The 15,874-nt window shown below is 43.4% G+C and overlaps 1 protein-coding gene across 1 annotated transcript in view; it reads left to right on the top strand.

The window, feature by feature from the left end:
• The window catches only part of LOC115096917 (annexin A1-like), a 77,734-nt gene that overhangs the window by 37,622 nt on the left and 24,238 nt on the right, over positions 1-15,874 (top strand). Inside the window, exons 6-8 of the mRNA XM_029612211.1 lie at positions 2,308-2,398; positions 11,816-11,895; positions 15,690-15,746. Coding sequence (XP_029468071.1) covers positions 2,308-2,398; positions 11,816-11,895; positions 15,690-15,746 — 228 coding nt within the window. The remainder of the gene's footprint in view (positions 1-2,307; positions 2,399-11,815; positions 11,896-15,689; positions 15,747-15,874) is intronic.

Raw genomic sequence — 15,874 nt, 5'->3', positions numbered from 1 at the left:
AATCCTGTGGGAGGGGTGTCCCGGCCCCACTTGCTAAGCCTCCTCTTCAGCCCCCACTGGTTCCTTTACCTTTACAGCGTGTGGGAAGGTTTTTGCCAGCAGCCCCATTGGGGTTTTTCATTGGCCGCTGGCAGGAGAAGAAGTATTGGAGGCCCCACTGGGGCCTTTTTTTCATCCACAGGTGGAAGGAGTGGTACTGACCATCAGTGACAGCCTTTCTAGGCCTCTTCTTCTATTACTTATGCAGTCTGCAGGAGCCGGGGACACTTTTTGCTGGCGCTGCCTTACAATTTTGCACCATGCCTGGCCCACAGTTCTACTATTAGGCAGGGAGTGGGCATAGTGCAAAATTGTAAGGCAGCACCAGCAGAAAGTGTCCCCGGCTCCCGCAGCCCATAAACAGCTCTGTGGTGCCTGGAGTCCGGCGTTTGTAAAATTAGGCTAGGCAGGAGCTATGGGAGACCACGGGACCAGCTAGACCAGCCCACAGGGCATGCCTGTTCCCCAAAAGGCCAGTCTGCCCCTGGGTACAATTACACTTTTGGTCAGCAATAGCTGTCACTGTTACATGGTCACTAGGTCCCCTGCATTGTGGTGCACAGCATTGAGCCTGCCCTGAACGTTGTGATTTGAATATCTGTTTCTTGGTAAGAAGTGATACAAGAGAGTTTTAGCAAAGCATATGAAATGTACTATACTAGTGTCAAACCTAAATGACATTTAGTTAGCAGCGTGCTTTTTTTTTTTTTTTGTATAATTTCTTTATTAACATTTTCAGCACAGTGGACATATCACAGGAGAATGTATACATCACAGCAGTAGGAAAAGCATATCTGCTCCTATGAATCTCCCAGACCTATCCCAATAACTGATTGAAAAGGAACATAACAGTCTTAACTAAACAACACAGTGAGAGCCCTCCCCCCCCCCCCCCAACTACACAGATCAGCCTGGTCGATGGATTCTCTCGCCGGTGTTCAGGATGTAGACGATGGTTGATAAAGCAGATGAGTGAATTGGGTAATAGAGTCTCTAGTGGATAGTGGAAGACAACCCCAGTAGTCTCTCCAGACAGCCTGACATGTGGCATAAGCCCTGGGGACCTGGCTCCCGCCGTCAGATATTCAAATTGCAATTGCTTGCTTGTTCGAGTCCTCCATTGAGCCACTTGCGGACCGTCTGAGGATATCCAAGTAGACATGATAGTTTGTAATCCAATAAGCAAGACTTTGCCCAAAAAGATAGCTTGATATTCGGTAAGTGAGGTCAGCTGATCAGGGAACAAGCGGAACAAACAAAATTTCGGATCTCATGGAACATGCTGACCCAAAATCCTAGTAAGCTCCCTTAAGAGATCTTTCCAGAAGTCAACTATCACAGCACACTCCCATATACAATAGAAAAAAGTACCCCTTTCCCGTCCACATTTTATACATATATCTGAGTCACACATTTTTGCAGCAAACATTCGTGTCTGGGACATATACATACAGTGTAATACTGTATAGCCTACTTCTCGCATATTCGAATTTTCAGAGAACAAATTCCATCCGTTTAATATGCACCGAATTTCTTCTACCGTCAGCACTAGATTGGCCTGCCTGAGCCATTTAGCTTTAATGTTGTGGAAAATAGAATCATGAGGGATAGAATTAATAAGCTTCATGTGTGTAGCGCTAGAGTTAATCTTTTTCAGCCCACTTGCCCAGAAGAAATCCTTTAATATGGCTGGTTGGTAAGGATCAGATCCTTTAGGCCACAACTTTTGAATATAATGGCGCACTTGCAGGTACCCATAGAAGTCCCTGGGGTCTAAGCCATATTGGTCTTGAAGCTCCTGAAAGACTTTAACTCCCAGCGTGCTTGGATCGAGAAAGTGGTACAAGCTGTTGAGTCCCCTTTCCTCCCACAAGATAAACACAGAGGAAGTCATACCCCCCGGGAATTGGGGGTTACCCCTTAAGGTTAAAAATGGGGAGGAAATCCTCCTCATCCCTAATTTGTTTACGCATAAAAACCGCCAGGCCGCTCTGCAAGATTTAAAGAGTAGGCTATCCTTTATGGGTCCTGGCAGATCCGAACCCCTGCTCTGGAGGAGATTCCCAGGCCAAAAAGGCTGACACCAATCCACAAGAAACAAATATGGAGTGTATATGCTGGTGGAGTTCAACCAGTCATAAATGTGTCGAAGGATGCAAGCTAAGTTGTAATCCCTCCAATTAGCAGCGTGCTTTTTATTTGTTACTTATATCTCTAGGCATTGAGTTTCTTTAAGTGCCAGTTGGTTTACTGTCCAATTTTTTTCAGGGCCTTGGAACTGATGAAGATTGCCTGGTGCAAATGTTGGTGCCAAAATCCAATAAAGAAATTAAAGAAATGAAGCGGGCCTACACGGAGGGTAATATATTTATATAGTAGTATACATTGGATATGATCACCAAAGAGAAGAATTTGGGTTCAAGTACCCTAAAAGAGGGCTATTTAGTTGTCTAATAGCAGAGAATAAGTATGCATTCCCAAAAGTAAACCATGGTTTCATGTTGAGCAGACCTTTGGTTAACTATCAAGACTTACATGCTAAAATGGCATAAGGCATTACAGTGATCAATAGATAGGAAATGAGTCCTTTAAAAAAAAGCTATGGAATCTATAGAAAGTGTCAAATGTTACAGAAGAGTTCATCAGTTACAGTCATGTTGTAAGATAAGACTATTTATTTATTTTAAAAATGTTGTATCCTGTGCTATCTAATATGCTAGGCAAGTAACATGTTTATATCTATATAAATGTAAAGCAAAGTACAACTCAACACTAGGGAGACAGAACATGCCCCTAGGCATGGCATTATCTTTTACCTTGCAGCTTAAAATTGTTAGATGACGCCAAGTCATCGAGAATCAGTTCAGTCAGTTTTGTCATAAAAAAAACAAAACATGTATGCTATTAAACTATGAAACTGAAACCCTGCATGATTTTTCTAAATCGTGGATGACTGTAGATCTCTACATTTAGTGTGCTTGCTGGGATATAAGCAGAGAACTGACTTAGTCTGCTCTTGAACTATCTGCTGCTGCTGTCTACATTTTGTGACACCCTTCTCTATAAAACAATAGGGATCAGGCACCTAATTAAATTTAGTTGATTTTTATCTTAACTCCAGGTGGGCAGACATACAGAATGATGTTTTTCACCCCCTTTTAAGCAATGCACTTAAATTAACCATCTGAGCCTGGATTATTTAACATAATTCCCGCCAGATATGTAGAGCCATAATTTTCCATCTGTTTTTTCTTGTTTCTGTCTTTGTTTTATTCTGATAGATTTAAGTTTTTTTTATTGTATCTCACTTATCATTAGAAAAAGTGAGCAATAATTTTTTTAAATAAGAAATATAGTACTTATAAAAAAGACATTTTAAACCTTCTTTCCCTGAAAGTCAGTTTCCCAGCCCTGGGGAGCAATTGTCTGGCTCTACCAAGGTGGAGAACAGTGGGCCATAGGCTGGGGGCAGGTTTCCCTGCAGGGCCAAACTGGGCCAAGGACACACACAATAAAAGCGCAGTCTAGATCAGAATTTTGTGCTCTAAAATAAAGAAAGTAATTTGTCAACTCAGTGCAAAAGTCCAGAAAACACAAATCACAGCTCTTAGTACAGCGAGGAAAGTTTCAGCAAAACACTTCAGAAACGTAAAACGTCAAAAAATGAAAGTTCACTTTTCCCCACAATTATCTCCTACGTGATCGTCTTCTTCTCTCACTCTGTGCCCGGTTTGGATCTACACCCCAGACACACTCATTCTCTTTTCCCAATCACTTTTCTCAAAGTTCACTACTCAGTACTCACATGAACTTTTGGATGGCTGCAAGAAGAAATCTTATCCTGTCATCTGCAGACAGATGCGCTTCCCTAGCCCTGCTCAGGGACTCCAGAAGGTGATCATGTTGGCCCTTCTTACAGTTCCTTTTTTTACTATGTAACATTCCAAACTGGGCTCTTCTTTCCTTAGTTTTCTCAGGCTTCCTGAGGGCTTGGGAAAGGACCTCTCTTCCCCTGCTGTATACTCCGGGAAGGGGTGACAGCTACATCTTCACTCCACACAGTCACCCTGGTGGGAAGCCCACTCTGTTAATACTCCTCCTTAAGCACATGCCCAAGAGGGACAGTGCCACTTGTCAATCACATTGCTAACTCCAACAACCCTTGTCCCCTGGTTGAAATTCCTTCTCTGGAACCTTCCTATTAAAAGTAAACCACTATTCCAACAGGAACCTCTCCCTGAAGGAAAATCAGATAGTTAGTATAGAATTTATCCATGTCTTTACACCATACCCCTTCTAGTGGCCTGGGCGGGAAGGGGACACAAAATGAATACATATTATGATCAAAGATGATACAAGGGGATAGTGATTCACAGACTATAGAACCTTTTGAGAAAGCACCTTTTAAGTAAAATGTCAAAGGTAATTCAGTACTCAACACCTGAAAAGCTTAAATAAAAGTTCTTTGTAAGGAGTGAGTCCCATAATCCACAAAATGGAAAGTGGTTGGAAACACAGATATTAAAGACCAAAAGCTAGCTAACTATCCAAGCAAAACTGCAAATGAGGAAAAATGGGTTAAGTATTAGAAGGTATTTACTAAACAAATTGCAAAGGAAATCGTAATCACAGTTCACAGGGGCATACAATAATTAATGACTACTTTTTTACTTAGGTAGGCTGTTTTTCTCTGGTTCAGAATTTATGGTCAACCAGTCAATTAAATAAAGAAACTATGCCTAGCTGCATAAGTAGAGGTACTATCAGCAGGACAAAGGAGATAATATTGCCTTTGCATAGATCACTAGTGAATCCTCAGCTTAACTTCTATGTACAGTTTTAGAGGCTATACATTTTTGCAAGAACATTGAGACGATGGACATAGATTCACAATGAGGCCACTAAAATGATACAGAATCTGCAGTGCAAATCCTACAAAGAGAGGTTTAACATAAAAAAATGTAATTGCTGGAGGAAAGAAGAAAAAGGTTTCAAAAATTAAAGGAAGGTACAATTTTCCATAGAAAAGGAATTCAAGGACAAGGGTTTATGATATGAAGCTGGAGGAACAAAGTGTCAGACGAAGCATGAGAAAACATTTCTTTATTAAGAGGGTGATAGATTCCTTGTAGTATACTATAAAGGCAAAGCCAACCAGTAGGCAGTATCAGGTCAGAGATGGGAGGGTCATTGTGCCCAAGCCTACTCTCCCATGCTGTGGCAGGTGGACCAATCCACCTGGACTGCACATGAGGTTCCAAGGCTAAAAGAGCACTTTAGCTTGTGCGAGAAGGAGGGGGAGGATGGCATGCTTCATGCTGCTTCCCCTTCTGGTAATGATCCTTCTGCAGGTTCGCCTACAGCAGGGGTGTCCAGCTCCAGTCCTTGAGAGCCCCAAGCAGGCCTGAATTTCAGGATATCCATAATGAATATGCATGAAATAGGTTTGCATACACTGCCTCCATTGTATGCAAATCTATCTCATGCATATTTATTGTGGATATCCTGAAAACCTAGCCTGTAGTTGGCCACCCCTGACCTCAGAAACCTTGTTATGACTTTTACTTCCTCTAGATAGTCATTTGATTGACTTCTTGGTTCTCTGTCAGGGCCATTGTTGTCCCCAATGGGGCCGATGCGAAGACCTCACTAAACCATCCAATTGGTAGTAGCAACAGGAGGTGTTTATAAAGGGTAGGGATTTAAATCAACACATGCTTATGACTCGTACTTACTGAAAAATTCTTGTTCATGGGAAATAATGTAATCACCAAGCCCTCTTATGAATAGGATTCAGAGGGTTACCCACACCTGTTGTTGAAGGGTAGACACATGCAGATCCATTCAGTGTAACGCGTGTGCAACCCCAGACAGCTAATGGTACCACAAACACAAACTAGTTATTGCTTTATCTCTTGTGACTGAACACCACTTGTTCTTCTAGGAAGTTGGAAACTGACTACTGGGTCTCGAGTAAGTAGTTAGCATGAAGGAGTTTTGTTTATTATCAGAATTAACCAGACAAATTGCTCCACCAAGAATGTCTATGCACCACCACCAACAGAATTGAGAAAGAGCTGTCAGTCTGTCAATCTTTTCTGTACACAGGCTGGTAGAGGTTTCCTGTGTTGAGTCAAGTTAAGCCACAGCATCCACTCCTGGTGTTGACATTCCATCAATTCCTTTAAGTGACAGCTTTACAACCATACTGCCCCTGGAAACCAAAGATTTTCCCAGAAGCTCCTGAGAGGGTTATGGGAATAACACTGCCAGATCGCTATTAAACATCATTTATTTAAAAAGCATTTATTATCCACCATTTTTATGTTCAGAGTGGGGTACAATATGAAAATACATAAATCAAGCGGATAGGGTCAGATCGAGGTACAATATGAACATACATAATTTAAGTGGATAAACTAGAACAGCATCTTACATCATTCTTCATTATGGAGGAGCAACATATGGGACCAAGGAGGTCAGAACTATGATGGTATCTAATCATCTTCAGTACTCTGATTATCATTCTTGATTAATGAAAATATTCTTGGCAAATGCTCGGCCCTCCCAGTATATCGTGTGGCCTTTCTGTCACTCTTCTTGCTGCATTAATCTACTTCTGATTTTAATCATCCATGCTGCCACTCCAACCTACTCTTGGTATCTTAGGGTGCTTCCTCCTCTGCTCTGGATGTCTTTGAGGTTATTTCCAAATCCCCTTCCCCTACAGTACTTGCCAACTTCCCTTGGCAATCTGATACTTTGCACACTTTCTGCACTACTCATAGAATCTCTGGCTCTTCATGACACTCCTGGTACTGGTTTACCCCTTTGGTGCTTTGAGCTTTAGATGCCATTCTTCCTCCTACCTTAGCACTCATGGCACATCCTGGAGTCTTGCTGCTACTCTTACTGCCGCATTGTTCTGCTCATACTATTTCTGATTTTAATCATCAGTGCTACTGCTATTGCTTCCTCTCCAAGCCACTCTTGGTACCTAAGGGTGCTTCCTCCTCTGCTCTGGCTATCTTTGAGGTTCTTTCATAATCCCATTCCCCTACAATAATTGCTAACTCTTTGTCTTGCCTTGTCAGTTTGATGCTTTACACAGATTTTAACAAGTTATCTTTAATGGTTTCATGCCCTCTTAGACTTTGTCTTCAAACTCCCTTCCCTTACGGTTCTTATGACTATTGGTTTCATCCAGTATTTAGCCTTCAATGGATTATACCACAACAATAGGTAGAGGCAGCAGAAGTGCAGCACCCAAAACCAGGACTGCAGTCCACCATTATTACTGCTTCTCAGGTAATGGAGGCAATATTTACAAAACTGATTCAGAAGAAGACACATGTCCAGGATTCCCTGAATCACAGAATATTAAACAGCTAGTAGCTGAAGAGCATTTGGTGCCACCAGTCAGAAGCATTTTTTAGCCTCCAGTGAGGAGATGGAGGAGATACTGACAAAGCTGAGAATCAGATTTTACACAGGAAAAGGGAAGACCAACCCTAAATATGAACAGCCAGCTCCTTCACTTAGTAATGCCATATAGAAACAACTTCAGGCCTCCTCCAGGGATTTCCCCTGGCTTCTTCATGCCTAAGGCTTTACACTAATTTGGTTGTTGCCCTTTGCCTAGAATTTGGAGCCTTGAGATATCTTTGCCACTCCGAGTGGCTTCTTTGCGCCTCTTATGATACTTTGGGTTCTTCATGTCACTCTTTTTGTTGCTTTCATCTCCTATCACTGCCTTGGGGGTTTTCCTTCCTCTTTTGGTGCTTTGTTCCCTCTTCATGGTACCTTGTGCTGTTCATGCCATACTTGGTGCTACTTTGCCCATCTTGTGCAGCCTTGGGGGATTCATGCCACTGTTGGTGCCCTTTGCTCCAATTTTGAAACTTTTGGCTGTTCTGTTCACACTTGGGGCTGTTTGATTCTCTGATGGTGCCTTGAAGAACTACTGTCACTGCTAGTACCATTTTGCTACACTGCATATTCTTGGGCTCTTCATGTTACTTTTGGTGCCACTTTGACATAGTCTTGATGTGTTGGCGTGCCTTCATCTTCCTGATGACATCTACCCACAAGTTTCATTGAAAATGATTAGAACATTTCAATTTGGGAGCCCAAAAGAAGCTGCAACTGCAATCCAGGCTGTAGATTTAACTGTTTTAAGACAGCAGGAGCATGGGAAGTTTAGGATTGGGGAGGGAAGGTGGAAGAGGGGAGAAAGGGAGGCCATGGAGACCACCTTATGGTTTAAATTTGGCAGGACTGGGAAGCAGATGGGGGAAGGGGAGGCCAATACTGGCCCTTTAATTTAACATTTTAGGAGTTGGAGGAGGTTTCTTGGGGGAGTTTGTAAATTCAGCCTAGCAGGTACCTGTATTTCTAGCTCAGGTGGGTAGGGATGGGCAGAGATAGGGTCACATGGCCTGTGACCTAAAATATCCAGTTAGGTTTAAAGTTAAATGGCTATGAATAGATAGATAACTGTAGTCCGGGATATTCAGTGGGGACATTTATCCCACTGAATATCTGTCCACTCACCCGCTTACTGAATATTATCCCCAATGTATGCAGGGACTGATATTGAACAATGCATTGTAAAATAACAGTTTTTAGTAGTAACAGAATTTACTTCAAGAAACTCTTATGAAAGCATGGGCAAAATTATTAATTCTCCAAGAGCCATATTTAATGTAGTTTAGCATAGTTAGCAAAACAACAGACCTTATGAGAAAAAAAAAAACAATATTTGTCTGGTTCACACACTCTTCCACAACTCAGGCTCTGTCAGTCTTCTGTGAAACAGAAGACCAGATATCTAGAAACAGAACCAGAACCATAGAATATGATGGCTGTTATGCGTCATGAAGCCCATCCCATTGGCCCAATTTTATTGTAAGTGCAGTACCATATAGACCCCAATTGATCTCTGACTTTTCCTTCACATCTTCACAACTAGGAATCCTATGAGCTTATCTCAGGCTTTCTTGAATTATGTTACTGTTTCTGTGCACTAACTTCATCGGGAAGCCGTACCATGAAGAACTATTTTCAGCTGTTGCTTCTGAGTCTTCCTCTTTAAAACCTTAGACTGTGATCTCTTGTTCTAAAGTATTCTTTTCTATGGAATCTTGTGTCTTGTTTATACCTTTGATGTATATAAATGTCTTTATCAGATCTCCCCCAACCCCATTTCTCCTCCCCTGTGAATTTTTCCATGGTCTAAAAGAAAGGAGCAAAGCTTTGCTAGTTTGGTTCTTTGGATTTCTCCCTGTTTTGCCAAAAATCTCATCTATAATGCGCAGGAACATCTAAAAGTGCCAGTTATCTATTTTCAGCCAAATTCCAAAATACTCTGCAGAAACTGGTGGATCCCAGCAGAAACTGGCATAACTCTGTAGAAAGTTAATGGGGTTGCTGTTCTGCACATTTCCCCTATTACAATCTATAGTGAAAATTTCACGAATGTCGCTGGCCTTGTCGATTTCTTACAAATTGAAAATCTGCACATTTCATACCCCTTTGCAGACTTCAACACAAACAAGAAGTTGTAAGTGAGCATTCATAATGAGGGTCATTTCATAACTGCCGGCTTAGGGCTGAGATCCGTGTATACAGAGTGCATGTGGATTTCTGCCCAGATTTTCAAAGTGGCCTTGTGCATTTAAGTCTGCTTTGAAAATTAGCGGGACTGGCCTACCACAGCTAGGCATAGGCACACATAGCGGGTGTAAATGCCAACATATACATTTATCCTCATACTTTTAAAAAACGAAGTGAGCGAGTAAATGATTTCTCCACCCCCAACTCTGCTCCACCTCTTTGCAGTGAGTGTAAAGATACCATATATACTTGTATATAAGTCAATCTCATGTGTAAGTCGAGGGTATTTTTTCGGCCCCCAAATCAAGATTTATCTGTCACCAATGGATAAATCAAGGGTAAAACTTAGGGGGCTTATGAAATGGTGAAATAACACTCAGAAACAAACCAGTAACAAAAAAATTGCTGTTCAATCCCTCCCTTCCTCTTATTGTTATTAACCTGATGTGTCCTCTCTTTTAAAATATTTTAATAGTTTTTGGGAAATTTTTAAAAGGTTTATATGAGTTTAATTATTGGATGATCAATTGCTTTGTAATATTTATCCTTTTTATTTGTTTGGCTTTATTATGCTGATTTATATTTATTGATACTTTATAAGGAATGATAATGTAATGTTTCTCATTTTCCATTGATGCACTGCTAGTCAATCCCTCCCTCCCTTCCTGCCCCCATGGCTGCCCACCCTGTTCAATCCCTCCTTCCTGACTCTCCCCAAGATGCTCCAAAAGTCCTTGGTGATCCAACGGGGGGGGGGGCCCAGGAGTGATCTTCTACTCCCAGGCCGTCAGCTGCCACTAATCAAAATGGTGCCAGCAGCCCTTTGCCCTTACCATGTTGGGGCCTCTTAGCATGTGAAAGGAAATGGCCAATGGCACCATTAGTCCCTGTCACATGGTAAAGGCAAAGGGCCACCGATACCATTTCGATTATTTGCAGCAGACAGCCCGGGAGCAGGAGATGACTCCCACTGACCACCAAGGACTTTCAGTGCATCTTGGGGGGGGGGGGGGAGGTCAGGAGGAAGGGAGGGAGGGATTGCAGAAGGAGGGCAGCTATGGGGGGAGGGGGGAGGGATTCACTGGCAGCCGATGTCCCGAGAGTGGGAAATCGCTCCCGGGCCCCCTGCTGGACCACCACGAACTAGCGGTGAGTTTTGGGGAGGGGTCAGGAGGGTGGGGGGGGGGGCTATTCATAATGGGGCGGATTTTCAGAGCCCTGCTCGCGTAAATCCGCCCAAAACCGGGCGGATTTACGCGAGCAGGGCCCTGCGCGCCAGGAAGCCTATTTTACATAGGCCTCCCGGCGCGCGAAGAGCCCCGGGACTCGCGTAAGTCCCGGGGTTCTCCGAGGGGGGGGCGTGTCGGGGGCGTGTCGGGGGGCGGGCCCGGTCGTCGCGGCGTTTCGGGGGCGTGTCGGCAGCGTTTTGGGGGCGGGTACGGGGGCGTGGCTACGGCCCTGGGCGGTCCGGGGGCGTGGCCGCGCCCTCCGTACCCGCCCCCAGGTCGTGGCTCGGCGCGCAGGAGGCCCGCTGGCGCGCGGGGATTTACGCCTCCCTCCGGGAGGCGTAAATCCCCCGACAAAGGTAAGGGGGGGGTTTAGACAGGGCCGGGCGGGGGGGGTAGGTAGGGGAAGGGAGGGGAAGGTGAGGGGAGGGCAAAGGAAAGTTCCCTCCGAGGCCGCTCTGATTTCGGAGCGGCCTCGGAGGGAACGGGGGTAGGCTGCGCGGCTCGGCGCGCGCCGGCTATACAAAATCGATAGCCTTGCGCGCGCCGATCCAGGTTTTTAGCAGATACGCGCGGCTCCGCGCGTATCTACTAAAATCCAGCGTACTTTTGTTTGCGCCTGGAGCGCAAACAAAAGTAGGCTATTTGCGCGCCTTTTAAAATCCGCCCCAATACTTATGTATAAGTTGAGCAAGCTTTTTTGTGCCTTTTTTCTGGCATACATTTCTCGACTTATACGCGAGTATATACGGTACATGCAGAAACTCTTTCACACGTACTTTTACAAGTACAAACTCTGGGGCAATTTTGGAAAACCTTTTTAAGTAAGTGTGAAAAAATAGGTTATATGAGCATAAATGCCTCTGAAAATTGACCCCCAGTGTGTTGTGCATGAACTCTGGGCCTTAATGTTTTGTTTTTTTTATTTATTGCAGCATTTAAGGAGGATATAGCCAAAAACATTAGCGGTGATACGGCAGGAGATTTTCAGAAGGCTTTACTTATACTAGCCAAGGTAGGGTAATGGTCACATTCAACTCCTTCATAAACATCTTTCATATTCCCAAAACTCTGGAGGGTCAAAGTTAATGTAAAGTTTAAATAATGTAGCTTTCAGACATAGTTGACTAAAGCAGTGCTGTTATTTTTCCTACAGTATCTCTGATCAGAATAATATTAAACAAGCAATTCATCTGCAGTTGATTCCATTCATGTTTGTCAACACAAAAATATAAGATACACAGTTCTTGTCTATTAAGAAAATCTTTAATTCTCTTAAAATACATTTCCAGTTTCACTGTATCTTTCCCTTAGGCAATAATCCCAGCAAGGCATGTGATTTCCTTCTTAATTGATCTATCTGAACTTTGTCTGTCAACCTATACTTTGGCCTCCTTTAAATAATGGCTTAAGGCTTTACATTAGCCACCTTGCACATGAAGTGCTGCTTGGACCTTGTACTTTACTAATGTTAATTCTTAAAAATAGAGTACTTGATGGGGCTGACTTGCTGGCTCTGTGCAAGCGCTGGCTTCTGTCATACAGAGAACCTGGACTTGATCTCCTAGGCCAGCTAAGGTTAGGAGTATCATGGAGACAGCATTCACAACCCATGAGAAGGAAGCAGACTGATCCTGTCCTGATTTTACCCCGCTGTCTACATGAACTTTTCTCAGGGAAATCAATAGAAGTGCAAAGGCTACACATCTGTGCAGATAGTACTATAAAAACAGGACCGAATCAACCTGTCCTGAAAATTCAGACTCAGTAGGCAAACCTAAGTGCCTGTCATTGTATTATAGCAGGGGTCAGGAACCTTTTTGGCTGAGAGAGCCATAAACGCCACATATTTTAAAATGTAATTCCATGAGAGCCGTACAATATGTTTAAAACTAAATACAAGTAAATGTGTGCATTTTATGTAAGATCACACTTTTAAAGTACAATAAGTCTCTGAAAATATTACACCAGGCCTTAAGACACCAATACATCTCCTATTAGGAAAACGGACCAAGTCAGGCTGCTATAGAGTCCTACACAGAAACTACACGCCAGCAGAAAACCTCACCTGAATCACGTGCTGTCCCTCACCTAACATAGAATAAAGAGACCAAAACGCATAACAAGAAGCATGCAGACAAAAACTGAATTGGAAACTGCAACAAGCCAGAGTCTCTGTATGCAGTGTAACAAAGGAAAAAAGAAACATCACACATCCTTATAAAACAAATCAAGAAATATAAAATCATCAGCAGTAAAACTGTACTAACAAAAAGAACATATTTCGAAACAGCTGATGAGTGGAATATCCAATAATTAAAAACTCATATAAAACATTTCCAGATACCAACAAAATATTTCAAAATAGCAGACACAAAGATCCAGTAATGAAAAATAATAAGGATACAACAATTTTTTTGCTCTGCATACCTGGGAACGTTTGATATCCAGGTGTCCTGAGATTGTTCTGAATTAGCAGGAGGTGGGGTGGTTTGCTTGGAACTTTCTCCTCTCTCAGTCACATACCAGCGCTCTCTCTCACACTGGCTCTCAATGACACACCTATACACACATGCTCTCAGTCACTCACATATACAAATGTTTTTTCTCTCTCACTTATATAGGCTCTTAATTACACATTTACACACATGCTGTCTATCTTTTCACGCTTACACACACACAGGCTTTCAATCACATAAATACATGCTGTCTTTTTCTCTCACACACAGACTCTCATTCACATGCTTACAAACATGTCCTCTCTTTCTCTCATTTACACACAGGCTCTCAATCACATACTCACATGCTCCCTCACCTAAATCAGCTCTCAATCACACACAGACACACATGCTCTCTCTCTCTCATTTAAACACAGGCTCTCAATCACATACTCACATGCTCCATCACCTAAACCAGCTGTCAATCAGACACAGACACACATGATCTCTCTCTTACTTATACACACAGGCTCTTAATCATACATACACATGATCTCTCTCACACACAAAGGATCTCAATCATACACACATACTCTTTCAAACAAACAGGTTTTCAATTACAAACTTACACATACAGGTTCCCAACGGTAAACTTACATTCATGCTCTCTCTCTCACCGGCAGGATCTCAATCACAGACATACTCTCTTTCACATATACAGGCTCTCAATCATTCACATACATGCAATCTCTCACTCACACACACAGGATCTCAAACACACATGCTTGCTCGCTCATTCACTCTCCCCCCGGGAACTCGCGGCAGCAGCAGCCACCTCCCAACGCTAACCTCCTTCATTTTCAGCCCTCGCGGAGGCGAAGGCGGAGTCCCATCGGCCGCGGTTGAAGATTTTCATTTTCCTCCGAGCCGCGCTGCAGTCTTCTTCCCGCGCAGGCACCCGATGCTCTCCACTTCCTCTTCCGGGCCGCGGGAAGAAGAGAGCACCGGCGTGCTCTCTTCTTCCCGCGGCCCGGAAGAGGAAGTGGAGAGCATCGGGTGCCTGCGCGATGACTCCAGCGCTGGCACCCGGCTGACACCTGATGACTCCCGCGCAGGCACCCGGATGACTCCAGTCGGCGTGCTCTCTTCTCCTCCCCCCCCCCCCCGCGGCCCGGAAGAGGAAGTGGTGAGCATCGGGTGCCTGCGCGGAAGAAGAGACCACGCTAGTGTGGTCTCTTCTTCCCGCGCAGGCACCCGATGCTTTCCACTTCCTCTTCCGGGCCGCGGGGGGGGAGGAGAAGAGAGCACGCCGGTGCCGCTGACTCCAGCTGTCCTGCCGCGTTCCGCCCGGGCTGACAGCATTTTAAGCCCGGGCGGCGGAGGACCGGGGAGCAGCTGGGTCAGCGGGGAACCGCGAAGTATGGCGACACTTGTCTGCGAGCCAGATGCAGCCCTCAAAAGAGCCATATCTGGCTCGCGAGCCATGGGTTCCCGACCCCTGTATTATAGCAATACCTAGTGACCAGACTTGGAGACCACGATTCTGGGGTTCAGAAGGGAGCCTTGATGTGTGGCTCTGTGGTCAAGGACTGCTGCTAAATGAGTTAGAAGGGGCATGGAAAATAGGGGGGAAATCCCTGGGTAGTTGCCACTTGCCAGCGAAGGCTCATGATGTTTAGACCAAAGGAGACTGGTTTCAATTGAGCTGGAAGCCTAGGATGCAGGAGGAAACTGCTGGGACAAAATAATATTAATATTCCCCTAACATCTCAGATTTTTTGTTTTCCTCTTTCTTTCATGACATAGGTTGATATTTTGGTTTTTAATGTAAAAATCAATGAAGAATAACTTTTAGCAACCCAGCTATGCGTTCTTTTCCCTCTCTAACATCCATTTCTATTTGCAGCTACTTGAGCTCCTGTGCTTATCGTCTTCTTTTAGTTTTTAGTCTCTATTTAATTTTTAGCCAAAATTGTTTTAAAATGTTTATTATTATATGTTGTTAGGTATTTTTAAGTTGTTTATGAGTTTTATTATTTTATCCGTTGCTAGGTATGTTATGCTATAACATGTAGACTGTTATGTATCTCGGCTTTCAAGATTTATTTATTGTTTTAGCATCTAAAATATAATTTTATGTACTTTTTAACAGATTTTAGATGCCACTATATTTGATAAATCTTTTGTATTTTCTTTATGTTACTAAATGTGAACCGTTGTGAAGGCCATGCCGATGTGACGGTATATACAAACAATAAACCATAAACCATTTTTAACTCATACGTTGCTTTCAAACCTTCATGTATAATTTAGGAAAATTTCAAATTAATTTAGAAAATGAATTACTATTTAATGAAAGATGTCCATTTAGGGTGAACGGTCTGAAGATCCTTCTGTGAATGAAGAGCTTGCTGATAGAGATGCAAGGGTAAGGAAACGGTAAATATTTTGTGGACACTGCAGCCAGCTTTTGTTTACCCCAGCATCTTGGATCCCAATTCCCATGCCTTTGAGTTAGTTGAAAGGATAAAGCTAATTCCCTTCTCAGTCCACTTA

Source organism: Rhinatrema bivittatum, chromosome 1, assembly GCF_901001135.1.
Source record: "Rhinatrema bivittatum chromosome 1, aRhiBiv1.1, whole genome shotgun sequence".
In the NCBI taxonomy this organism is placed as follows: Eukaryota; Metazoa; Chordata; class Amphibia; order Gymnophiona; family Rhinatrematidae; genus Rhinatrema; species Rhinatrema bivittatum.
The sequence above is the reverse complement of the archived record's forward strand: the minus strand, read 5'-3'. Positions and strand labels throughout refer to the sequence as shown.